The sequence below is a fragment of the Ctenopharyngodon idella genome, chromosome 19 (assembly GCF_019924925.1).
Source record: "Ctenopharyngodon idella isolate HZGC_01 chromosome 19, HZGC01, whole genome shotgun sequence".
In the NCBI taxonomy this organism is placed as follows: domain Eukaryota; kingdom Metazoa; phylum Chordata; class Actinopteri; order Cypriniformes; family Xenocyprididae; genus Ctenopharyngodon; species Ctenopharyngodon idella.
The window spans coordinates 8,716,605-8,743,332 of record NC_067238.1 but is presented as its reverse complement, the minus strand read 5'-3'; the positions used below and the strand labels follow the sequence as shown (position 1 = coordinate 8,743,332).

At 37.8% G+C, this 26,728-nt stretch overlaps 4 protein-coding genes across 6 annotated transcripts in view; all 4 read right to left on the bottom strand.

Moving 5' to 3' along the window:
• LOC127500676 (homeobox protein Hox-A9a) overlaps window positions 1–26,728 on the bottom strand; it is a 42,448-nt gene that overhangs the window by 4,395 nt on the left and 11,325 nt on the right. The window contains exon 2 of the mRNA XM_051872022.1: window positions 19,370–19,481. Within this exon, the coding sequence (XP_051727982.1) occupies window positions 19,370–19,481 (112 nt within the window). The remainder of the gene's footprint in view (window positions 1–19,369; window positions 19,482–26,728) is intronic.
• Window positions 222–19,487, bottom strand: hoxa3a (homeobox A3a). Of its 3 annotated transcripts, none has more exons than XM_051872018.1 (4): window positions 19,370–19,487; window positions 6,213–6,273; window positions 2,491–3,049; window positions 222–1,779 (listed from the first exon to the last, which is right to left on the bottom strand). In XM_051872018.1, the coding sequence occupies exons 3-4, from the start codon at window positions 2,930–2,932 to the stop codon at window positions 986–988; spliced, it is 1,236 nt and encodes a 411-aa protein (XP_051727978.1). In that variant the 5' UTR covers window positions 2,933–3,049; window positions 6,213–6,273; window positions 19,370–19,487; the 3' UTR covers window positions 222–985. The 3 variants fall into 3 exon arrangements, with proteins under 3 accessions (XP_051727978.1, XP_051727980.1, XP_051727979.1); XM_051872020.1 differs by lacking the exons at window positions 6,213–6,273; window positions 19,370–19,487 and adding exons at window positions 3,158–3,189; window positions 4,478–6,191; XM_051872019.1 differs by lacking the exons at window positions 6,213–6,273; window positions 19,370–19,487 and adding an exon at window positions 4,478–6,191.
• LOC127500681 (homeobox protein Hox-A4a) lies at window positions 12,338–16,022 on the bottom strand. Its single transcript, XM_051872028.1, has 2 exons — window positions 13,697–16,022; window positions 12,338–13,215 (listed from the first exon to the last, which is right to left on the bottom strand). The coding sequence occupies exons 1-2, from the start codon at window positions 14,106–14,108 to the stop codon at window positions 12,890–12,892; spliced, it is 738 nt and encodes a 245-aa protein (XP_051727988.1). The 5' UTR covers window positions 14,109–16,022; the 3' UTR covers window positions 12,338–12,889.
• On the bottom strand, window positions 20,128–25,636 carry hoxa5a (homeobox A5a). Its single transcript, XM_051872027.1, has 2 exons — window positions 21,715–25,636; window positions 20,128–21,210 (listed from the first exon to the last, which is right to left on the bottom strand). The coding sequence occupies exons 1-2, from the start codon at window positions 22,259–22,261 to the stop codon at window positions 20,960–20,962; spliced, it is 798 nt and encodes a 265-aa protein (XP_051727987.1). The 5' UTR covers window positions 22,262–25,636; the 3' UTR covers window positions 20,128–20,959.

Here is a 26,728-nt window from a genome sequence, read left to right as displayed (position 1 = left end):
GTTTGTGTCCTTTTTCCAAATGTCTTTTAGTCATCTTTTTAATAATTATATATATATATATATATATTTTTTTTTTTTTTTACAGTTTGCTCAATTTGAACCAAACAGTGAAGTCCACTGAGCAAATTATTTGCTGATTGTGATTCTTTTGATTGCTAATGTCTAACTGTTTGGTTTTTGTTGTGTAACCACTCTGCTACGAAGGCAAATACATAAGCTCGTCAGTTAGTTTCTTTTATTTCTTCAGAAGTGGAGCAGCATGGAATGTGTGACATCAAAAATATTCGAACAAATAAAAAGTATGAGTATCTGCTCGGATGTCTCTTTCGACTGTTTGAGCAAGACATGATTAACATTCGCACACATTGATTAATATACGAACACACTGATCTTTGATAAACAGTCTTGCCTGTTAGCACTTGACAATATGTTTAAGCTTTGACATGACTGGGAGAATCCCCTGATGCATTTTTCTTTTTACCCATTGCTTTATATCTAAAGGGTTTGGGCAACATAACACAAACAATCTACTGTCCATGGAAACAAATAAATACATTTGAAGGACTGAAAGACACGAGCTTACGCTGTATGATAAAACTGTTGAATAAGAAATCGTGTTCATATGCATCCTTCCTCAAGTGCAAAATGCAAAACAGAAAAGAAACCGTGGACTAGGGACAATTTAAAAACTTTAAAATCAAAATCAATTTAAAAACCTGTCACAAAACTGTTTTATACCCTGTTTCAGATTTTCTTAAAACAAATCAAATAGCCCTACATATCCATGACACTTATGCCATGACATAAGTTTTAAGGAATTTTAATTTATTTTCTACATATGTATAAAGTTGAACATAAAACAAGGGCGTTTCACCTGAGGCTACGTCAGGAAAACTATATGAACAAAATAGGTGGCAGAAAACGCCGTCAGAACGGGGACGCAAATGTGTGCCGTGGACGAGAAGAGAAATACACTGTATCGGCACTATAGATGCGTCAGTTTGGGCGCTTCCTGAATTCTTCCCTGAGAATAGTGCGGTGTAAGGTCTGTGAATGTGCATGGGTTTGGTTCGCAAGCTCCTTGCTGATGGTTGTTCCCCATGGTGATAGCGCCGCTGTAGTCTATATTGCCTTGAGGTGGATGCGGTAGATGTGTCAGGCCAAATACCGAGGCCCCCATACCTACCAAAGAATCCGAGTAGCCTCCACCGCCACTGACATAAACCGGGCTACCATGCACTTGCGTTCCGTAATTGTTGTTGCCTTGAAGATGATGCGTGTCGTATTCAGGCGTGGCTGTGCCAGTCCCCGGATACCGCTTCTGAGGAGGCGGGCAGTTATTCAGAGGAGGTGGATATGACGTAGGAAGGTTATAAGCATTAGGCTGGGGTTTGTTATACGATGCTGGAGCGGGTGAGTCGTAGGGCACGCTGTTAACCAGGGAATGCATTGAACTTAAATATGCACTCCCACCCCCTCCTCCGCCACCGGATGACAGAGCAACGGGACTGTGAGGAGACTGTGCTCCAGGAGAGGGCATCATTCCGAGCCCCTTCTGGTCCTTTTTGTACTTCATCCTGCGATTCTGGAACCATATTTTAATCTGCCTTTCCGTAAGGTTGAGCAGATTTGCCATTTCCACTCGTCGCGGACGGCAGAGGTAACGGTTGAAATGGAACTCCTTCTCCAGCTCTACGAGTTGAGCAGACGTGTATGCAGTACGAGCACGCTTAGAGGCGGCTGAACCTGGGGGACTCTTGTCTCCAGCGCAGCTCTCTACTGTATGATGACAAAAAAGTAAAACGAAAAACGTTATTGTGTATGTCCCAGTAAATTGACCTCACTGTACATTATTCATCATTTTAAATATTATAGGGTAATACTACCAGGATATCATCGATAAAGCAAACACATGATTACTGTATTGAAAACATAATTGCTTCATTCTTCAAATACAAATAGATATAAAAAAGTGGGATAGTATGCTCCGGAAGTGGGGCAGAGCAAGAGTGCAAATGTGTTATGACTGCATTATTAATTCATCTCCTCAGCAGTTTGCAATTCATTCAAAGTAGTAATTCCAAAATAAAATGTCTCCCTACCAAATGAAAGTATGAAGTATGAAAGTAAAACGGATTGGGAGAGGGGGTGTGTGTGTGTGTGTGTGTGTTATAGGTGTCATCTGTATGTATGACTGCTCAAAAGCCTTTGAAATAACCCTGAATTGTCAGCAAGGAGCCAAATAAGTGTAGAAAAGGCTACGTGGAATTTCCTTTAGATGCGTGTTTATAAGCTACATTTATGACATTTATTTTCTTAGCAGACTGTTTTTTTCCAAAGCGAAAACACATTGCACAAATCATGCTAGCAAAATAAATAAATAAAAAATCTGTGAGTACTCCATACCTAACAGCAGATGCATAATATGGCTCGTATGCGTTTCCATTTTATTTTATAACATTTTGTTTTATTTAGGCTAAACATAATCACCTGAAATGGTACTACAGGATTTCTGCTTTGTGTTCTGACGGGACTCCTTCATCCACGGAAAAATTTGTTTCCTTGTGGCTGACGTTGGAGATGAGTGCCCAGGATTCTTGGTGGTGGTATCATTGCTCGGAATTTGGTTCAGGGCACTGGGGGAAGATGGTCCGGAAGGGGCAGTAGGGGGCTGGTTGTTATCGGGGATGTCTGGTACTGGGGCTTGTGTCCCGTTACTCCGTTGGCAGCCCTCGGAGATTTCATTGGGTTTGTGCAGAGCTGCAGAACCACCAGGGGACTGCAGGGAGCAGGCCGGTCGTTGGTACTCACTTTCCACATGAAGGGCCTGGAGATATTGCTGCTGATTGGCATCATAACCTAAACCGTTTGCGCTTTGATAGGGGAAGCCACTGTAAATTGCCGAGCCGTCGCAGTAGGTCGCTTTTTGCATCTCGCCGTTTCCCAATGTTTATTTCACTTTCTGACAAGGTCCTGACACCTTTGTAGAAGAACATTGGCTCAATGTAGTCACGTGACACCTCTTCGCCAATGGGCTCTACGGGTGAACCTACGGTGAGAGAAGATACGTTGAGCGGGTGAAATAAGGCCTATCCATCTTACTTTTCAAAGCTCAGTTGACACTGTGGCGAGACTGGGAGAGCCGGTCACCACTTACCTTATGGCCAGCTGCAACAATAGCCAACATAACTGAAGAGAAGCGAGAACATGATAGCAGCTTAAAACATTTAATTTGATCACTGTCCAATCAAAATAAGCTATATATTAACATGTTAAAAAAAAAATAAAAAATAAAAACACCACTTAGCACATAAAACTAATATTTCCTGTAAAATAGGGCATTGCGTTAATGTAAATGTGTGAACCGAAAAAAAAGTATTAGGGCAATAAATAAGCAATAGCCATTACCGTGAATTTAATGCGACCTTTATTCTCTTCGTGTTGATTTTTCTAGCCTTTTAATTTGAATGTTGACTATACATTTTTTTTTTTAAATTCTAAACAAAGGTCATTAATACTTGCGTCTGATTTTTAGTTCTTAAGGTGTTTCATAACATTTTAGTCTACATAAATTCAAGCCCCTGCGTGTATTGTTTGGGTTCGAAAGTTGCAGGAAACCTGAAAAACCGGGCAGACGCGCGTCTCCATAACCACACTGAACTCTTCCTCGCCGACCAAAAATAATGGATAATGGTAACTGGCATCAGTGGATGCATGAGGGGTCATCAAGCCGGGAAAACGCTATCGCCACGGCCCAGATCTGAAGCAGATCGCGGAAGTAACCACTGAAACAAATTACATTTGCCTGGTACAATGCTCAACTCCGAAGTAACTTATTCAATTTTTGAAAGGTCAGTACCCTATTAAACATATCCCAGAACTCGACATGCTTTTATACAAGAAAGAAAACGAAGATAAAATCACAAAAAAGAAAACCAAAAGAATCATGAGCTAGAGCGCACAATAAAATATGTAAATCATGGACTATTTCAAGAATATAATCGTTAATAATAACAAACAATACCAGGACAATAACAGTAGTAGTAATAATAATAATAATAATAGGTAAATTATACCAATAAAATTCGGCTAAATAAAAAATACCATAAAACACGCGGGTTTTACAACCAGCGGTATAACTGTGCAGAAATCAGGCCTAAATGCCATACATGAGACCGCATAATTACATAAAACTAAACCAACAGGCCTCCTTATTTCCTAGATTAGCCATCCATGCTTGACTTCCAATAATTCACTCTCTGGCACTATCATACACATGGAAAGCTAAAAGAAAAGACACTAAAGCCACAAAGCAGGAGACCCAGCTGCTGCACGGGAGGAATCTGGCTTGACTGTGAGTGAGTGTGTGTATGTGCGAGTATGAACTCTTCCTGAACCGAGATTTCAGTCGCGCGGTCATAAATCACAAACTCGCCATTTAACAACCATGCGAGAACTCTGCCTCTGTCCCGCTTACCTTCCTCTCTGACGAGCAGCGCGCAGCACGGCGCGAGTTTCTCTCATTCAGCGGCAGAAATCGATCAAACAGCGGTCCAGGGTAAAGCTAAATCGGAAAGACAACAAAGCCAGAGCTGCACTTGCAGGAGTCATGGGACGGATCTGCAGTAAAGCTGCGACTCCGTCGCGCTCGAGGACTCAAATTCCTTCCTTCTGTCTTTTTCTCTTTTTGACGTAAATCAGTATAGCAGCCAGATAACGAAAGTTGTCTCGTGCGCCCTGGTCGTAAAGATTAAGCACCTTCACACATACACACATATTACATACTACTAAATGAACGCCTGTGTTCTCAGACCTATACTAAATGCCACCATGGGCTGCGCTCTAGTGAGTCTTTCGTGTACCGCTAACGTGCACAAACTAGCACGTTAACACATACTCATGCACACCCCAGTGAACTCCCTCGAAACAGAGCGTCACCGTAGACAAGAAAAATTATGCAAATGAAGCGCCTTCTCAAGCACAGAAAGCTGCTTCACTCCCCTGTGAACACAGTCAGGACGGAATATATACAACTTCATAAAAATCCAAAACTCTGTAATTACGCTCAGAACTAGACTAGTTGTTAGAAACTATGTCAAGCTTAATCGTAGCAACATTGTATTGGTTATTAAAGAATTAAAAACTGCAATACTATTAGACTGAAAAGGGCTGAATTACTAATTACTAATTACAGTAGGCTAATCACAAATTGTTTTAAGAGATTATAAATTGAAACAGCAATAAAAACACAATAATAGCCTAATAATAATAATAATGGTATAGTAGCTAGTAGTTAGTAGTAGTAGTAGTAGCAGTAGTAGTAGTAGTAATATAGGCTACTGCAACATTTCAGTAAACTCATCCATTTAAAAAAATAATTGGTCATGAAGACAAGTCAAGGAATATTGGCAACTACTATTTTTTTTTTTCTTCTTCTTCTTCTTTTTTTGCAAAATAGAAAAAGGTAATAAAACTCCCGGACCTCCAAAGTAGCAGGCAGAAAAAAGGGAGCCGCGAGCTGGGGACTGGAGGTTATGGATCAAACTCTTCTGCATACGAATGAATTACCAACATCAGCTTGTGTATTTTCTCGGTCAGACGCGAAGATTTATGTCTTTACGCAGCACGGCAGTAAACACAGAGGCAGATTTCTGTTCTCGCGCGGCCCACTGGATTAAAGATTGCCAAAGCTAAAGAGAAAAGAGCGGGCGGCGTGGGTTGGTGAGTGGGATTTGAAAATCCTTGTGTATGCTGTTTTCCTACAATTTCAGCATTTTGAACATTTACACCATTGTGTCCTTTTTTTCTTTCATCAAAACGATGACTAAGGGGTTTCATTAATGGCGCGGAAACTGCTAGACGAGAAATAGATTAAATTATTTTTGTCAAACAAATAACATAGATCTGAAATCACTGCAAATTAACTTCTTAGATGTGTGTTAAAGTAACATATGTAGCCTAACAATCCGTTTGTTAATCTGTAGCCTATTAAACCGTTTTCTCACGTTAGCTCCAGAGCATTGCAGCGGTCTCCTTCATAATGACAATTGCACCATAGAAACGTGGAAAGGAAGAAATTATGGGACTTCAGTTTACATGTAGCCTAGGTGTGTGTATGCGTGCATGTAGCATGTGTAAGCCTTTAAATAAATTGAATGACAGTAAATAATATAGCAAGACGTGGTAGTTGTGTAATGCAATTGAGAGCTCACCTTAAGCAAAACACAGTCTCTCGCAGGCTTAGTGATGGGACACATTCATTTATTTGGAGATCTACGACAAAAAATAAAAGTATTGTCATTTTTTCTTTTCTCAACAATACCTTTGTTTTGTGTTTTCTCATATCAACAACAGCCAGGAGAAATGTAAAAACTAATTAATGTCAATGACATTTAACTGAACAATTCAGTGGGTGCACTGTGATAAACTCTAAATAAAAATAAACTCGCTTCTGTATGTTTGTCACTCATTTATGTTATTTTTTATTTTAAAATGAGTATGTAATTTTAACAATAAATACTTTTTTTTTTTTTTTTTTTAAATTTCAGCTGGGTTGCACTATTTTCACTGTAGATCTATTTGCACTCATTAAGAATGGTCACTTGAACTCCAGCTTATATCTGACACAAATACATAATAAACTGATATCAATAAAATTGTATTACTACTGAAAACTATCTTGGTAACGTATCCTTAAGCTTTGTATAAACATGAACAACAGACAAAAGCTCAAAAATATTCAACTCAGGCTTTAGAGAAATAAATATTAAAAATCTTTATTAACGACTCTTCTCTGCTAATGCAATTAATTACACTACTAATAGATCAAATGCATATAATTTAAAAAAAGAAAAAAAAAAGGTGGGAACCTTAAGATTAACAGCACAAATAAATCAAATACATGAATGTATTTTTACAGTTAAAGGTAAATATTGATGCATGTGTGAAAATAAGAATGTATCATCAGGAATATCATATATAAATAATACAATAAAACACAGCAAAAGTATCGAGTTCTCCTCCTTTGTGTTTCCTTCCGAGAGAATTTAGATCGAATAGTCATTAGCTCTCAAGCAGCGGCTGCCCTTAGTCCCCCAGCCCATAAATCAAGACTCGAGCGTCGTGACCTCGTGCGGCAGCGTGCTTCTGGATGATACTCCTTATATTATATCCTCGTTTCCCATGCGAGCCTCCACAACAAACCGGCCGCCACTGCTCTGTTGAGTTTTATTCGCTGTCTGGTGATTTATTCTTTCTGGGAAAACCCAGTTTACACACCCTCACAACCTAGAGAGCTTTACAGCCACGCACAAGTGTTACCGATTTGAGTCCACGTGCAATACAAATATATTATCATTAATCATTCACACATTAATATATACATATATATATATATATATATATATATATATATATATATTATTCTACTCCGAAAAAAAAAAACAACGATATTGAATCATAATGGTGTGAGAGAAAATGTTTTTTGGGCTGCAGACAAACGTTTGAAATAGCCCATAAAGTCTGTGATTTTTTAATTACATTTATTTTACATTTATATTTTATTTAATATAGACTCTTGATAATAAACATTGTTTCATGAGGTTTTGTGAAATGAAGCAGACTCTTTCTGATTTATATGACTTTATTACATTTTATTTAATAAAAATTTAGTCTAATTTTCTTATTAGTAATAGTATAACAATATTAGTTTTGTAAACTGTTGCTTAAAGCAATGTAGCATTTATGTAGCCTATGTATGTAACAAATAGATGTACATTTACGAGTGTAATGTTTTTGTTTTTGTTTTTTTTTTTGAGTGCCGGTTAAGTGATGAATAAAAGTTGATTCTCCAATATGCTCTAAATTGAGTTTATTTTATAATATTGAGTCCTACTCTCTCCTGTGTTTATCCGCCATTGCGCGGTAACTGACCTTCTCTTTGAGGCGCAAAAACTCACTGGAGTAATGAACAATCAGCGGAAATACCTCAAAATAAAATCCATCCTCATGGTACGCAGGGCTTTCTGTCTTTTTCTGTGTGGAAAAACATATCCGTTCATGACAGCTGTATAACATCATCCGCAAAACGTACCAGTGTCTTTCGTTCTTTTAATTTTTTCTCTCTCTATCTCTCCAGCTTTCCAGCAAGTCCACAATGACCCAACCCCACTTTAGTAAAGTAGGCTAGCGCTATCAGCACAGCAGCAGACCGGGGTTCGCATGCCATCCACCCCCTTCATCATAATATCGCAACCATATTATGCGCCCCACTCACGTGACCCAGTGTCTATTAAAAAGGAAACCTTTTTTGATCTGTGAATCATTAATAGAGACTGTTGTTGGTCCCCTTTGAGTCAGATCACAAAGATGGAAAGGATGGAAGTAGTGTGCTTGGACTACTAAGCCGAAATGTAAATTCCAGTCTAATTTTTTAGTCATTTTTTAACAAGACAAAAAAATCAGATTAGCTGAAACGTTATAATGGGATTTGTTGAAGTTCGTTTTTGGGGTATATGTCCTAAAAGTAAAGTCACGGTAAAGGAAATAAATGGATTCGCAGACAACAACTGGAGTTCTTATTTCTTAATAATGAAATCAGATTTTTAATTTCCCCCCTCTGGCTATCTCTTAAATCCTACACCATCCTTTGCTACCAACTACATATGTTAAAATCTAATATACCACTGTTACTAAATAGCTTACCTGTAAAGAACTCGTGTGTGCAAGGTGGCCCTCTCTCGGTGATTACGGTGTAGCAGTCAAACAAGACTGTGAATGGAAGTTAACGTTATCAGCGGACTTATACCAAGCATCTGCTCTCTCTAAACTAGAGTTTACTCAACTCTGCAATACTAAAAATTACAAATGTGCATCTGCGATAGTGTATGTGTTAAAAGTTACTATTGTGGACATCCAAACCTTTAGTAACAGAGTCATAGTAGTTACATCTTTTTTTTTTTCTTCTTTTTTTTCTTTCTTTTTTTTTTTTTTTTTTTTTTTTTTTTATAGAGCAGTGATCTATCAAGTCTATACCTCAACAAACAAAAGAAAGAAGACCCGTCCCGAAAAGAGGCCTTCACTTTACACCATTTGGTGCTTGTTTTCCGGCAGCAGAGTGTTTACTGAAAGCTCATCCAACAGACGTGGTGAAGCCCTGTAGATAATTAATCACCTCAGCCAGGCAGGACCGCTTCTCCCCCTTGCACCAATGCTTTGTTCTCTCAAAAGCCATAACTTGAAGGAGTACAAACTTTTTTTTTCTTTCTTTCTTTTTTTTTTCAGATTTGAACATGAGCTGAACTATGTTATCATTTTAGCTCCACATTCATACAACAAGAACCTCTGGACAGAGGCCAGCGCTGTCCGCTTTTGAGTGAATAGTGCAAAGACGATGCATAATAGGCCTACATCTTCATTTTGATGTAGTTGAGTTACTGTGATGTGTGTGCTTTATCAAGTGTGACTTATGAAAGGCAGATATTTTAAAGGAGTAAACAATGTTTCAAAAAACCGCTTTAGTCGGACTTTTAGTCACCTGCCTGCTATATAACTAGACCCTGGGGTGTTGCGAGACGCAACGCGAACCTGCTGAAGACCCTGGTGCCTGTCTAGTTGCATTTATACATTTCAGCATGTCTCCATCCCACTTACCCGAGCACAAAGTGCATTACGAACGCTTTTAAACAAACCATTCGGGACCAGGACAAAGGGTGCAAATATTCTTCGTCTTTTAAAAGGCCTATTTTTTATATGACTTTATTATCATTAAATTATTAACTGCAGACCAGCATAAACATATTTCAACAATTTATTATTTATCCCTTTACAAAGTGGTTTAAGAAGCCAACAGCATGGCAGTATTTTCACTCTAAATGGATCGTGGAGTATCGCCAGGGGACAGAACAAATCTGTTCTCAATGCTGACATTTGGAGCTCTTAAAGCAAGCTAAGATTACTACCACACGCAGACGAAGATAATTCTTTTCCTTGGATTTACCGTGGTCATCATCAAAGCTAATAATGACGTACAGCTCAAAGTAGTTTGACCATGGTGCCAGTGAACACGGCAATGATCTTTGACTGCCAAATGGATGTATACTCATGAGTTTGGATAACGTTTGTTGAATGTAAATGAAATAAAAATATCTGTACTTACGTTTCTTGTAGCCTGTGTTTTGTTCTTGATAGAATCAAGACATTGACACATACACAGTGAAATGATTTTGTGGCTTATGAACAGCTAGTACACATTATTATTATTATTATTATTATTATTATACTTTACTGTCACTGTTTACAATTGCCTTGTAAATAAGTTGAAAAGTACTACAGCAACATTACATAGGCTACCACTAAAATGACAGTAATTCAATATTTAACGTTTGTAAATAAACTGGCCATCTATACTTAACCTCAAAAATCTCAATATTTCAGGAAAATTCGCTACGGTAAAATTGTTGGATAATGAAAAAACATCAGTTTAGTTCACATCAGTACAAACAGCATCTGCATATAACCTGTATGTGCATATATAACCATTAAAATACTATATTTCAAAATTTCAAAAAGCTTAGATTACTTACTCCAAAACCCCTTTTTGAAGACCGGAAGAGGAGCAGCTGGTCGGTTCTAAGAGGTCTCGCTAAGTCGACAGTCAACTGCAAAATGAAAAATCCTACCGAACCTCCTGTGTCTATTTCTAACCAAGATGTAGCCTATCTATTATTTAATAAGGTCATGTGAGCAAGTCAATTAAATTTTAAGCATGGTAGATTGAGAGGTGAGGTGCTAGTGTCATGATGGAAGTTTAAATTTCCTGTCTGTCAAGATCTGAATCAATGATGACGGACTGAGACTCTCATAGTGGCTGCAGTTTAAGGTTTTTCTTTCGAAATATTAATATTTACAAGCACGGCCATCCGTACTGATTTCCAAAGGTACAAACAGACCGTAAGATCATAAACAGATCGTAACCAGGCTAGATGCTGTTCAAATTCAAAATCCAAGTTTGCTGTTGTTGTCTTGGTGTAATAATTGCTATTCTGGTGTAATTATACACATAAAAAAATTAGATCCCTAAATTGATATTCTTAAATTATAGACCATTGCTTTAGTTTCTTCGATCTGTTTAAATAGTCTATTTCACAGCTTGTGTTATAATAAACCATTTAGATTATCTTTGAAGCGGGTTGTTCAAGTGCGAGTAATTTAGTAGATTTGAACATTTAAGTCATATTTTATGTCAAATAAGGCGCAAAATAAACAGTAGTACGGTTTTGGTCTCCCCTTGATGTTCAAACAGGCCATATTCAAGTTCCACTACTGCCCCATGCGTTCGAGAAATAAAAGGACCATGGTCTATGAGGGTGCTGAATATGGCGAGGTCAGAGGTTAAGGGGTCGTACACAGTGCTTCAGTTTGATGATTGGACAGCTCATTTGTGTCCTTTGCTTGACCCCAGCAGTAGTTTACACCGGTAAGTAGCCTACTGTCCGTCTCTAATTTATTTCAATATACTTCTGTGGGGGAAAGAGTTTATGATATTTGTTATTTAAATAGCCTACATTTTGATTTTAGAAAGCGACTGCAGAATTGGCTACAGTTAGGATCGAATTTTAAAATGGACGTCAAATTAACTCTAGGAGTAAATTGTCCTGACAAGTAAAAAACAAAGAGATTGGGTACGCAAATGAGGTCTGTTTGTATTGAAATTATCAGTGAAATGTTAAGTGCAATCACGAATTAGTCTAATTTCATAATATTAAAACAACAAATTTATGGGATTTGGTCACAATAGGCTAATAGTTTACATACTTAGAAAGAACTACTGCGAACTACTGCATTAATTCATATAATTCAACTAACAGCAATGCAAGCTTATCTACCCGGCATTTTGTAACGTTTTATCATATTACAAGTTAGCTTAAAGGAACATTAATATAGCCTATAACGTATGGCATTATGCGTATGGCATTTTAATAATAATAATAAAAAAATTAGCCTACTGGAATAAATAAAAACTATGTACGTCAGATGTTTGTTGGCGAAGTAATTCGATTTGTAAAGTGCACCATTTTCATATAATGTTATAATGTCTTGAAAATCAAATAAGCCAACCTAAACCGTTGGTCTAAACAGCATTGGTCTCGCAGTTTACGTAATACAAATTTCGGAGGCAAGCTTTCAGTCCAATACAAAAATTTGTTTTTAGTTTTATATAAAGTTTTGTTTTTGTTATGGATTATCAAGATACTTGGAATAAAACGGTATCACGCTTCAGGAAACAGCTAAATAACAAAGACCTCTTTAGTCCTTTCTATGGATTAACCTAAAGGGATAATGCACAATAAAGTCATATTTATTATTTCCACGGGTAGCCTACAATTGCATACAGGCTTACTAAAACAACTTGACATCATTCACCAATATACAAATAACCAAATACACGAATATTCACAGCTTCGATGACGTAAATACAGTTAACAATACACCAAAATATGGAACTAAGACAAATAAGATAACTATTCCAGGAAGATTGTTCCTATACTTGTGCCTTCATGTTAAAATGTCAGTTGGTACACGCATCACTATAGCGTTGATCTTCACAAACAAGACTCGGTATGCCTCGGTTAAAGACAGAAAACGTAACGGTCCATTGTCCAAGTTAAAGTACATTCTACTATTGTTCCTTTAAGGGAAAAAAAAACTATTTTTACAGGAAGGATGTGATTTCCAGCTCAAATTAGAGTGGAGGAAGAGGTTGGGAAGGCGAAGTTAGGTTGCCTCGTCGGACACTGAATAAAAAGTGACCCTGTGAAATTCCGATCCTAATACTGCAATGTGTTCTTCTTTCTTGTTCAGTTCCGTCTGTGTCGATTTGCTTCTAGCACTATAGGTTCGAGGAACACGGCGTGGGAAGCAGCGTTTGCTGCTGCTGAGTGGCATCCGTTTTCACGTGATGGTTGGAGGGCGCAGAGCTCGAGGAACGGATCTTTGTATTGGGCAGCTTGTGATCTTTCTTCCACTTCATGCGGCGGTTCTGAAACCAGATTTTCACCTGACGCTCAGAAAGGCACATTGTGTGCGCTATCTCCACTCTTCGACGTCGAGTCAGGTATCGGTTAAAGTGGAACTCTTTCTCAAGCTCAAGAGCCTGCTGGCGCGTGTAGGCGGTGCGAGACCTCTTGGGCACTCCTCCAGAGTAGCTGGCGGTCACTAAACACATAAACACACAACCAAGCAGGTGTTATTGACATTCTCAGGTATAAGTGAGATGCCGGATAATTAGTACACTTACTGAATGTTTTGAAGAGCACTAAACGAGTAGAGTATGAAACAATGGATACGCGTCGTTCTCCGACGACAGCATTCCATTCACACGCAGTCTTGATGTAACTAATTTGGTAGCATTGCAACATGAGTGAAAGCCTATGGGAAAATAGCTCAATTAAAAGGCCTGTTTGGTGTGAATATGGTCAACGATAAACTTTCTTTTGGTTCATAAGAAACAAAAGGCAAATGGCCCAGGCGGAACATCGAGGGAAATCAAATTTGCGAGAACTCCTAATCACCGGGATCTCGATGGCAGTAAATCCTCTAAATGAGCAATTACAACTGGGTATGTTCCCTACATGCCTTCCGACAAATGCCCTCCACAGGGCTCCTAGAGCTTTTATTGCCCGTGCACATTACTTACCGGTATTAACATGGACTTTTTTCATCCAGGGATACACGACCGGCTCTTTACCCTTCTGTGCGCCTGGGAGAGCCTCTGACACGAGGCTACAATCCTTGTTCGCAGTTGAACCAGCACAGCTCTCTGTGGTGAGGCGGGGTCCATGATTCTGCGGAAGGGATTGAGGTTGCGCGTGATGACGGTCGGTGAAATCGTTGAGGCCGTTGGTTGACACATTACCGTAATCATAGCTCGGCTCTTGGTAGTTTGATCGCGGGTATGATGTCTCCTCGTGATGGGGGAAGCCCGCGTCTTTCGGCCGCTCATAATAATCAGAGGACACGGGCATGTATCCGTTCTGCTGATATTCCTCGCAGGGTGGGAAAGAAGGTTCGATGTAATTTGAATTGATCAAGTAGGAACTCATGATCATTAATTTGAAAAGTGCAACAATTCTAATTTTTATCGTGCTGTCGTTTTTCTGATCTCTCCAAAACCCACCTACTCCTCTGTCAAATGTACAAAGTTGGTCGGTCACGTGAGAAATGCGACCAATCAGCGCCTCCTGTGGGCATCGTGTAAACAAGCACCAATAGCAGGCCAGGCATCAGCACAGCAAAAATGGGTTCGAGCGGTATATGCGTCTCTTTTTGTTATTGAATTAAAATATCAGAAATTAATTCGATATAGTTACCATACACATTGTATAGAAAACAAAACAGCTGGCTGAATATATACGATCTATGTTAAAATGCATGATATACAGTGATAAACAATTGAGTGCAACAGAGGACGTGATTTATCACGAAAGCATCCCCTTCCAGTGTTAATGCCCTTTCTGATGATAAATGTACAAAAGGAAATCTCGTTTGTTGTGTACCACGACCTACAGTTTTGTACCCTCCAGGGACGTTCCAATTTCTATAGGTTCCTCAAAAGAACCTTCAAGAAGGCCCACGACCACTTTTACAAAGTAACAATACTCACAGTGACTATGCACCTGTTAATGAATAGGACAAAGACTATTTTCAAGCCAGCAACAGCATCAACCAATAACTCCACATCTTTTGTAACAGTTTTTACAGACACAGTAAAACGACTTAGTTTTGGGGGTTCTACTATTGGCATCGTCAAATTATTACGAAATTTCATCAGTTAGACGATTTGCCCAATGTTAAAGCAACCCCAAACATGTGCAGTAAAGAAAAAATAAATCAAAGCTACACGAGCCTTTTAGTTGCACACATTTGCGTCTTTTGATGACTGTTACCGAATTAAGAAAAATCTCACTAAAAGCAAAAATAGTCTACATAAATATCTAAATAATCTATAATAATATACAATCTAAATAAATAAAAAAGCATTCCTTCACAGATGTCCCAAAATGAAATATGTTGGTCATATTTTATATTTTAAACTGTCCAGTTAAACTGAACTGGACATCTTGTAAAGAACTTTAGTGTTCCGCACAATGGTGATGCATTGTATTTCGTCTTCTACTCCAACACAAATGACAACAAACCCACACTGACTTTGTATTATGCAGCCACTTCTTATCAATTGTATTAATTGCATTTATTGCAGTTGGCTTTTAATTTACTGCGATGCAGTTATATTGGAGTTATATCTGTATGAACATTGCTTTAATGGTAATAAAAATAATTCAAAACCGTTATAACAATGGCTGCAATGTCACGTTTATATGGTCTTAAAATATCTCTAAACGCATCTCAATGTTAAAAAATGTTAAAACCTATGCTATTTTCTGTCTATTTCCCCTTTCCTGTGAAATACACTACAAAGACAGACTCTATTACATAACAATACCATATTCCTATTGGACTTGTTGAATTGCAATGTTTATATGAACACTAAAATATGAGAAGGCCTACCTTGTATAAATTTGTAAGCAAAATAATATCCCTGACCTTGAAGCTGATAAGACAGGTTCGCTGCCCAGATAAACGAAAATAATGACACATCCCTTTTGCGACAGGTAGTTCCCAAGTAATTTTTCTTTATCCTTAATAGTTCCATGTAGTGATTCAACAGCCACCATGAACTGAAATCTCCTGTTTAAGCATCCAAACTAGCTTCAGGTTAGTATTTAAACTATGTGAGCCACGTGAGGTTTCACAGCTTCAGAACCACTCTGGCTACTTTTCTGTAATAGCTACACAGAGATAACTTCGGTTTGACCTCTCAATGACTCAGTGTCCATTTCGCCCCTTATTAATCTTGTTCATTGACAGTCTTTGTTAAACAACAAGGCGTGCCCTCTGAAAAGGTGACATTTTCATATTTGTTAGACGCAGTGACCTTGCATTTACCCCGGCCTTGGACTTCATTTATCCCCATAGGGCACAGGGTCCTTCTGGAGATCGGCATATATATATATATATATATATATATAAATTTATTTTCAACTTCACTATAACCACATATTTAATAATAGGCTAATTATTATTATAAAAGTTATTGTAATGTTGTTGTATTATTTACTTTAACTTCTTGATAAATTAATATTGCTAACGTCTAAAGACTTTTAACCTTAAGGCTTAAAAAAAGGAGCAAAAAAGCCAAGTCTTTAGTTTTCTGAGGGCCACATAAAATGATAACGTGTCGTCTGTTATTCATTATATACTTCTCTCCTTTGTGTACAACACTGGAGGCCTAAAATCAAACACGCTGCAGTATTTACATATTTAAAGCAAGTAAAACAAACAATTTATCAGAGGACCAGAAGCAAGAAAACTCTGATTGTGCATATTTAAATGTTACAACTACAATAGTTCTTTATATGGATAAAATAAAAATAAGAGAGACCGGGGTTAGTCACATTTTTTTTACTCGAATTAATATATCTCTCAGGGTACTGAACGTCAATTTTAGAAACGGTGTATTACGAATGAGAAGTTGACAATAAATTGGCTATAAAGAGGCTTAAACATTAAACAAATTAACAGTTAATTAAACACGAAAAATGTAGGCTAAAAGGTAGGCTAACATACATTTCGCCAACAGATTGTAAAAAAAAAATGACACCACTTTAAACACTTAAAAATAGGCTACCCTTGTTCTGAAAACGTAGTTCAAATGTTCTGTTAAAACATCCTTTGATTAATTGTTTTAAAAGTTTTAATACGTTCAACTGACAACTGATTTTACAAAATATTATGGTATTGCAATTTCCGATTTGAGGACAGAATTCCAACATAAATATTCCGTTTTGTTGTTATTTTGAACTTAAGTTGGCTGTAACCAAAATATAATGGTAATTCAAAATCATTTCAATCGCGAGCATTTCTGTAATTGGACTTTTGACTCAAAACCTTATATTTAAAGAGGTAGTCCTCCATAGTGCTTTCCCATGTAACAACTAGCTCCGGTCTCCTATAAAAGGGAATATACGGCTATAGCAAGTGTCATCGGATCTTCTGTAAACCTGCTAAGACCCGTAAATTAAACTGTCTAACAACCTTGTACAAAATTATTCGAAATTACTTTCATTAAACATTTTTCCCGATAAATCTGTGTGATACAGCTTTAATTTATAATGCCATTTGTTGTTTAATTTTTCTGTAGGCTATTACAAAATTTGTATTTTTTTGGAAGGTCAGATATTTGTACAAAATATAGGCCTATACATTCTTTAAGAAATTCTTTTAAAAATTAACATTAAACAGATTCAAAGAGATCCAATAAAGATATCCAAATTTGAGGTTTTTTTATTCATGCTATATGAGGTTTGTATTCGCAATAACAGAAATATAGACAATTAAAACATATATATGGCGTCGATGCTTCTTCGCATGTCCAAAACGAGATGCGTTCAACGGGGTTAAATAAAATGATTTGTAAGACAATTCCAAGTCATTTTATTACAAATCTCAATACCGTCTTAGCCTCGTTTTACGGGTAAATGTTGCTAGACAGATTATTTTCCTTGTATTAATTTTCTTTTCTTTTTTTTTTTCTTTTCTTTTCTTGTATTCAATTAAACTTAACAAATGTTTGGTTTTCAAGAGTCCAGACAAAGAGAAATCAATGCTTCAGAACAAAGAAATGCGGAAAGTACGGAAATATTATCAATCCTAAATGCAAATGTCCAGTAGAACATTTGGTCATCAAGTGCGATTTATTCAAAGGAAATTCACCAATCAAACCCTTAATAAAACCTGAATACTCAATCTCTGGCATAGGCGGAGGAGGTAGTCTCTTGGGGATGCTAACCAAGGGTCACCCAGCTTGCAGAGTTCATCGCGAGGTTAGACCAGAACTCACGGGATTCACAGCTATTCCATCTTTTGTGCCATTATAAAAGTGGCACTGCGCTCTACAAGAACAGATGACAGCTACTTGTTCTGCAGTAAACTTTTGACCCCGGCCCTCCCCCTACCTTTACAATCTCACTCTCTCTCTCAGACAAACAAGCACAAATAAACAGATGGACACAAACAAGCCTTCGAGCTCATCAACTTTCTTTCTCCCTCTCTCTCTCTCTCTCTCTCTCTCTCTCTTTTCTATGCTATTGTTTTCCCCATACATCTTTTGGGCCTATATCTTCCATTTATCATGACCAGTAATATTAGGCCAAATCTATTAATACAGTATCAAACAACCTTTATGTTTGCAGACAGATTGGCCTGCTGTAGCCATAAATTTCGCCCTTCTGATACCCATGCTGCATCCAGATTTGTGAACCATTTCTATTCCCTGCAATTAAAGGTGCATGCGGGAGTTATTATTCTTTCTCTTTCTCTCGTTTCTATCCTTATAGGGATAAGGGGCGCCAATGCGGGTGACACTGAACTTGGCCAAAAGCGAGCTCTGCTGGTGGTTTACGGCGTGCGCACATTCATCTTCCTGCCGCCGCTGACCTCACGGTGAACCAGGAGCGAAGACATTTTTCTTCAGCCCCTCTCTCTCCTTCATTGTCTATCGAATTCTGTCTATCTCCCACTCATTCTCACACATCGCTTAAAGTAGGCTATGTGGATGTTATATGCGCATTTTCTCATCTCATCTGCGTTAACGTTTTTATTTATTTTTTTCTCCGACAATACTGCGTTTTACGTGCCGTTGAGATAAAATAAAACAGCACTGTTGATCATGATAACTGCAGTGTTGCTGAACAGCAGTGGTGGTGTAAGATGTTGTTGAATAATAATTACTCATTTTTAATCACAAGATTGCCAGTTGGTCAAAATATCCAGATTAACGAATCCATAGTGAGAGTATAAAATGATCCTGCTAACAAAGTAAACATTGCCTATGAAAATAAAAAGAGAGAGAGAAAGACAGGCAGGCAGACAGACAGAAAGACAGGCAGACTGAATAACTCCTTATCCTCGCTCTCAAAACTTTTAGGTAGGTCTGACAGGCGGTAAATTTGTGCATCAACATCTAAAAAAAAGTCCTGAAGGGTGTGGCTGCACAAGAAAAACGTCTTCAAAAACGTTTTAAAATCATTATTTTAAAGGGCAGAGAATGTTACAATAGGAATGAAGCAATTACAGTCAGAGAGCAATGCCCCCTACCACTCATCTGCCGGACAAGCAGGTCTTCACAGTACAAGCCCTCATTAACACAGTTGAAACTGAGTGCATTTATGTTCTGCTCATTGTTACACTGAGGGCCTAAAGAAAATTTTGTCTCTTAACAAAAGCGAAAAACCGAAACAAACCAACTTACCAAGAGCTGACCCTCGTCCACCCGAGTGAATCCGGTCGACGTGTTTCCAGTCCATAGCAATCTGGTGTGTCAATAGAAGTTGTGGTAAGCAGTCAATGAACACTTCTAAGGTCTGCAGAGAAAGGGAACGAAGCTCCACGTCAGTGCGATTAAACTTTATATGCGATATAGTGTCGACTCCCCAAAACCATAAAACTGACTTTAATTGCCACCACGTGACTGTTTTATGGCCAGTGAGCCTATCTGCCGTTTCACTCCGGGTGAATTTTACGATCTAATTCGTGGACCAAACCTCATTATTTATCTTACCCGCCAATGTCACGGATCCAGAATGGCAAAGGGTCTAGTAAAGTTTGCCGCTAAAAACCCTTTTCAGATTTCCAGGGAAGCGAAGAGTGCGAGACACTGGGCGTGGACGCACACTCATGTTGAGAAGTTGGCAAGGGGACCACAAGTGCCCTTTTCACATTGGGTGAGAAAAGTGATTAGTGTATCTCATACCTGTTGAACCACTCAAACTTTTAAAGAAATAAACAAATTGCTGTAAACAAACTAGAATTTAAAAATGTCATGCTAAACCTTTTATTTAAGTTTTGAAAGTGCAATGTGGTAGCCTATTTTTGCAGTTTTATCTCATTAACATTCACCCTCACATTAATAATCAAAGCAGTTTTGACTTTTATACGCCTGTCTCTTACACACACACACACACACACACACACAAACCCTTATGGGACAAACCTGAAAAAACAATGAGATTAATATTTTAGGTAAAAACTTTATTTTTATGAACATTGCATTTATCGTTGGCCACACTGTTTTCTGCACTTCCAGTTATCATTCAAATTTCACGAGAAGGTAAATTAAATAATTCGAGTTGAACATTTGAGTAAAACACACAAACATATTCAAGTATAAAAATGAGGACACGACAAATATACGGACAAGTCTGAACATAATGATTTTATCAACACTTACACAAAGATGACAGTACAACACGAAAAAAAAACAGGTCTTCTACTTCAGCTTTACAATGAATTAAATACAATCGATATTTGATATCGAATTAATATAAATACATAAAATATATCAATTCATATTTACAAACCAGGAAACATTAAAAAACAACAAAAACGTATTTAAGTTATGCTTCATTTAGCAAGAGTTAAATACTTTTACAGGTTGCCTTACCCATTGCACCTTAGAAACAAAGCATTTTTCGTCAAAACGTGTTATATTAACTGACACCTTCATGTGGCTTTTCTAAGACAATGCAAAGATGTATCCACATTAGCAACATTACATGAAAACACAGAGGGAAATTGTTTTTATTATCATTACTATTATTATTCTGACAAAGGCCGCACACAGGGCGCAAAACTCTCACGACCAGTGGAAAGTTCTTTGTGAAATGGGAAAAACCTTCATCCTCTTGTAAAGCACACTTTAAGGAAACAGACGCGCACCCGCGCATACATACATACACACACACATACACACACACACACACACACACACACACACACACACACACATTGAAACACTAACAGATTTAGTCTATATATGCACATTTACAATATAAACACATTTTCAGGGACGGTATCCGCTTCCTGCAGCCGCCATATTCATACTCTTCAATTTGTTGTCCTTTTTCCATTTCATTCTGCGGTTTTGAAACCATATTTTGATTTGTCTCTCTGAGAGACAGAGCGTGTGTGCAATCTCAATCCGTCGGCGACGTGTCAGGTACCGGTTGAAGTGGAACTCCTTCTCAAGCTCAAGTGTCTGGAAGCGTGTGTAGGCTGTCCTGGGCCTTTTCCCCTCCGGTCCGGCCAAACTGTCTGTTATACACAAAAGTGTGACATTTTCACATTTACAGGCTAATTTAATGTATACATATTATGTAATGCATGACACGCAAAACATGGTTGAAAGGACATGCATCAACTTACATGCGTGACATGCTCTCAAGGACAGAAAGCATAAAATTTAATTCGTCTCAATTCTTTAAATGATCTCAAATGAAATCAGTTTTATATAGCCTAATGAATTTAATAGCACAGTCAGTTCTTTAATGGATAATTGACAGGGCAATTAATAATACAATTAGGTTCTTTCTTTTTAAAAAAAAAAATCTATTTTAAATTATTTTTTCGAGACACGGAGCCATGTAAACAACATGACAGCATGCTGGAGGTGACATATTTCGATATAACTGTCCAAAACCAAAGTAAACTACTGTATTTGCATTTAACTGAAATTGTGTAATTTGACAGGGGGTCATTCACACTCTACTCCAACACTCAGAACACAAACATAAAAAAAGAACTTTGTTTTCCGTTTACCATGACTTATATGAAGTTTTCGCATCCATGGATAAATCTGCGGCGCCTCGGATACATTCTGTGAGGCTGTCTGCGCACTTCCCGGCGGCTTTTCTTCCTCCATAATGCTGGACGCTTTAGAGACGTCCTCGCGATTGAGAACCGTCCCGACGCTGTTGGTCGCAGAGCCAGCGGTGCTCGGTAGTGAGGTTTTCAGGGCGCGGTGTGACTGCTCGCTGACAGGAGAGTTGGCTAAGGATGAGCAGGGGAGAGGGTCAGAGGAAGTCTCAGCGCTGCTCGCGGTAACCGGTTGACTGTACCGGACAGGCGTCGCAGTTGGACTGTCTGTGTAGCTTTGAGTTCGCTCACCAGATGAGAGAAAGTGTCCGGTGGTAGAGCGCCCGGTGCTGAGATCCATTCCATTGTAGCCATAAGCATACCTGCCCGAATGCATGCCCGAAGAATCTCTGCATTGGCCACTAGAGCTGTGGTCTCCATAGTTATGTAAGGGATAGTCCGCGCCATTTGGATAGCGACCGCAAAATGAGTTCACAAAATAAGAGCTCATTGGTTGACAATTACCTTATAATTATTTTTAGTTACTTCAACTACCTTTATGTAGAGAACTATGCTGCCGTGTGTTTGATTTGTATCTCTTGATGGTTTTGAGCTTCTATTGCACCCTTGCACAATTTATGATGAATTATGGAAATGAGTGAGACACAGACTTAATGCTCCCTTACGTAGGCTCCCAAATATGGGGTACGGCTTAGAGTCACGTGTTTTTGTTGACCAGTCGTAAATCCTATTCCGTGACCTCCAGCGGTAAACTCACGCGTAAGCAGGAAATCAGGGTGGAATTGTTTGGACACGGGAGCGCGCAACAAGAGTTTCGCCGAACTAGCTGTTGTTTGCTCTGCCTAAGATTGTAGCCGCGCGCCACCCTCTGGTTAAAGGCGGGACTACCTAAACCATCAGACTGGAGGCGAGCACGCGATGGGGTCATTCAGAGGGTAACGACTCTGCGGTAGAAAAATTGTATCTGCTGAAACAATGCACCGTGACCTGCACACAAAACACGCTCCACAATGTCTAATGGATTCAGTAGATTCAAAGACAAATGCAACTAAAGGTTTGAAATAAACAACCAACAAGGAAATAAAATTATAACCTACCAAAGAATACCATCTGAATCTTGGGTCTATAGCGCCCAATTAAAATAATAAGGAATATAGGCCTAAGGAAAATAAACAAGGGTTTACGTTATTCGGTTATGTATGTACGCTCATTAGGCCTATCTAATTTTAACATATGGCGCATGATCATCGCTAATTATTATAGTATATTATATAACAAAATCATATGGAAATGGTAAGGTTAAATATGTTGATCTCTGTGTGTGTGTGTGTGTGTGTGTCTCTCTCTGTGTGTGTGTGTGTGTGTGTGTGTGTGCGTGCGTGTGTGTGTGTGTGTGTGTGTGTGTGTGTGTGTGAAGTTAGCCTGTTGAACTGTGCGCGTGAAGTCATTAAAATTAAATTTGTATCTTCTTCTTGTAATAGTGTTAATTTATGGTGAAATTAAATGCACTTACTTGTAAATGCACTTAATTTACTTGTTGTTTGTAGCTAATATGCCAACTATGATTCTTTGATTTCTGTGTGATTGTGCTACAAATACTTTCCCTACGGGAATAAATAAAACTGACTAACTGATGTGTCAAATATTCTGACTAATAAATATGGCTTCAGAGGGAAAATGTATCTATAGCCTAATATAACCTAGAATAGGGATTAAGCACATTCACTTGGAAATTACAGTTTCTTAGAGTATAAGAGAAAATGTCTCTGAATAGATACTAAACTATAAAATAAAATAAGAAACGAGACTAAATTTCATAGAACTTCCTGTGTTCTGTCTGTTTCCTTGACAAGCTGAGGTACCGCAGGAATAACAGCAGGAGCTTATGATGATGAAAAGGGCTAAGCGGAGACAAAGCTGGCCCTTGGTCAAGCACTTTTGAGTGAAAACGCTTTTTGTAACATTGTAACCTAATGGATAGAAACAATCATTTAGTAATGAAAACCTCGCAATTAACGAGTAGGCCTACACTGCGCTATATGTGCTATTGTAGCCTATTGTTAAAATTCGACTTAAAAACAACTTGTCTTCTCTCATTCTGCATAATATAAAACCTCGTTTAGGCCTACTTCGATAAGATGACAAACAACTAGGTGGAGTCCTTGAGATATTCGCTTAAGTTTCCGCTCTAGTTCAGCACCTTAAGATTAAGATGTCCGGTGCTCATCGAATAGGCTAACGCACGAAGATAGTTCCAATGATCTTGAGGTCGTGATTCGTTACAGAAAAGCTCATTATCTAGAAACCAGACATTGTTTTGTCTTTGGTTGAACTTCGGATTCATTTTGCTTAGCCTCTATAATTATGGAAATGTGGTAGAGATAAAGCAGCTATGGTTTAACTTTGAAATGTGGCGCGAAAACGTTGCTACCTAAAACTCAAACAGAAAAAAAACGATAATAATACCTAATAATAATGTATAATTTTGATATAATATGAAATAATAATTTCAAACATAGTCCTTTTTATATTTTATGTGTATTTTAGGCTATTTATTCTTCCGAAAGTCAACATGTAAGTTGTGACATGGCAACACAAGAAGCCTAAACATTCTGGTAGGCTATTAGATGTTTCCGACAACCTGACACAAGACTATTCTCTGCTGGCAATGCTGTGAAAATTAACGTTTTTGAGCTGTATCCTATAGGATCTAGATAGATTCCTTGCCGTTTTACTTCACATTTCAGTATGTTACAATAGCTTGAACAAGTGAACATAAATCCATGGAACCTTTCCATTTCACAAAAAGTTATTTATAGTAGGAAAAGGTTCTTTTTAAATTATTAAAATGTTTCTTCACTCAAGAAAAAAAAATTGTTCTATTAAGAAGTGTTCACTGAAAGGTTCTTTGGGGGGAAAAAAAAAGGCTCTTCTATGGCATCACTGCAAAAACTGGTTTGGAACCTTTGCTTGTGCAGCCATTAAAGTAGATCACCATCTAGTGGTGGTTTAGATGTACCTCTATTTACCTCGTCATTCATTCACAATAGAAGATTTAAATTATGCACATCTCTTATGAATTGTACTCGTTTATTTTCATAGATTATATATAATTTAAACACCACATAGATCCCCTTTCCCGATAATGATATATTAGCTCTTCAAAGCGTTTGGGAAGATTTCTACGCTGTGCTTGCATTAGGAGTCGTGTTTATAACGTGCTAAAATAAAATAAATAGATCAAATGAAATAAAATTAAATAAAAAAATCTGAATGATTTTAAAGTCAAATTGAATAGTCTACCGCATATTGTACGAAGGATATAACCTGTTTTAAGTTGTGGTGTAATTTTGCGGTTGTCCTGCAGGTGACGGCATGTATCTCATTATGCACTTTAGCAGTCATCCGACGATAATCGTCCTATAGATAAGAAGCTTTAAAATAAAGACTGTATTTCTAATTTATTATTCATGGTAGCGTTTCATTTATCTACTTAGACTTCTTTTTAAGAACATGACCTAACCTTATTGGAATTATTATTAGGCTAGGCTATATGTTAATGATTATTAGGCTACTTTTCTGAAACAAGGACCACACACCACAGTTCTTGTCTTGAAACAAAATGTTAACCATAACCAATTTTTGCAACGTTGAGGCTACATGCTGCAGTCATATGACATACCCTACAGTTTTCAAGAAACAGCAGTAGACATAATTTTGTGGACAACAAACAGCAATAACGACAGCAACAGGAACAACATCAGCATCATCCAGACAAACAACAATCCTACTTTTAAATGTTACATTTTTCACAAAACGTGTGCAATATTAGCTACATGACATCAGAGTCAGTTCGATAGTACAAAAACAACCAAGTCCTTACCGTTCAGTGTGTCTGTTGATCCACGAAGGCAAGAAACAAGAGCTGACGAAAAAGACTTCACAGATCTTCGGAAAGCTTCTCATGTCATAGTGTGCCAAACAGGATGAGCAGTTTTCTCTTTTCTGTCAGTCAATGCCCACTTCGATGGCAGCGAATGTAAAATATTACCTCAAAATTGAAAGACAAGAAATTAACAACTACGAAATTATGTGGAAAAGCGGAGGTAAAAGAATCCTAGACAAAGCAAGGTCAGAAGAAAAATGCTGCTCTATTTTGGGTAGGGATGCATACACATAAAGTTAACGTTCATGTGGCCTTAAGACACGTGACCAACTGGTAGCCAATAGGAGCTAGAGGCAGCTCATAAAGTTGTACGGCAAAGTAGTAAATTTTCATAAACAACAACAGATTTATAGCTTCCCTAGGGAAGAGGACAGAGGTGGGGGCTGGTAAAGCAATGTTTTCAGCCAGGCGCCATTTTACAGAGAGGAGGAGCTCACAAGAAAGTAACTCTATAGACTTATCCGCATTACAGTGAAATATTATAAACAATTATAACAACTTTTTTTTCATCAATTGCTGAAATTGTAATAATGCTATTAATTTAATCCTATAGACACAGATTTATTAAAATGAAATAAAAGTAAATAATAATAATAATAATAATAATAATAATAATAATAATAATAATTTAAATCATATAACGGAAACATAAGGATTTTAAATCATCCAAATATTGTGGAAGATAACTAGCCTAATCTATTTAGATGTTGTTGTTTTTATCAGAGAAAACAGATAGGACCACAATAATTACACAGTATGTTTTACTTTAACTCAGGCATAGCCTACGGTCTAATTCAATAGGTGTAGGGTTACAAGAGAAAATGTGAGAAGATTTTGTATTATTTAGTGGAAAATCTGATATACGATCAGTGTTCTTTGTGTCTACATTACCATTGTAGGTGTTAAGTTTAGCTTTAATGTTCCCAGATTTTAGAAATTTGATGTTAATAGCAATAAAGGCGCGGTGTGGCCATTTGACTTAGGCCTATGTGACCGACTAACTGAACATGT

Bases quoted from the DNA above. Each gene is read 5' to 3' on its own strand.
- hoxa3a (XM_051872018.1), bottom strand. From the start codon at position 2,932: ATGCAAAAAGCGACCTACTGCGACGGCTCGGCAATTTACAGTGGCTTC. The intron at 1,780-2,490 runs GTGATTATGTTT...GTCATCATACAG, and splicing joins ATCCTGTAGTACCATTTCAG to TAGAGAGCTGCGCTGGAGAC.
- LOC127500681 (XM_051872028.1), bottom strand. From the start codon at position 14,108: ATGATCATGAGTTCCTACTTGATCAATTCAAATTACATCGAACCTTCT. The intron at 13,216-13,696 runs GTAAGTAATGTG...TTATGTGTTTAG, and splicing joins AAAAGTCCATGTTAATACCG to TGACCGCCAGCTACTCTGGA.
- hoxa5a (XM_051872027.1), bottom strand. From the start codon at position 22,261: ATGAGCTCTTATTTTGTGAACTCATTTTGCGGTCGCTATCCAAATGGC. The intron at 21,211-21,714 runs GTAAACGGAAAA...TGTGTATAACAG, and splicing joins AAAACTTCATATAAGTCATG to ACAGTTTGGCCGGACCGGAG.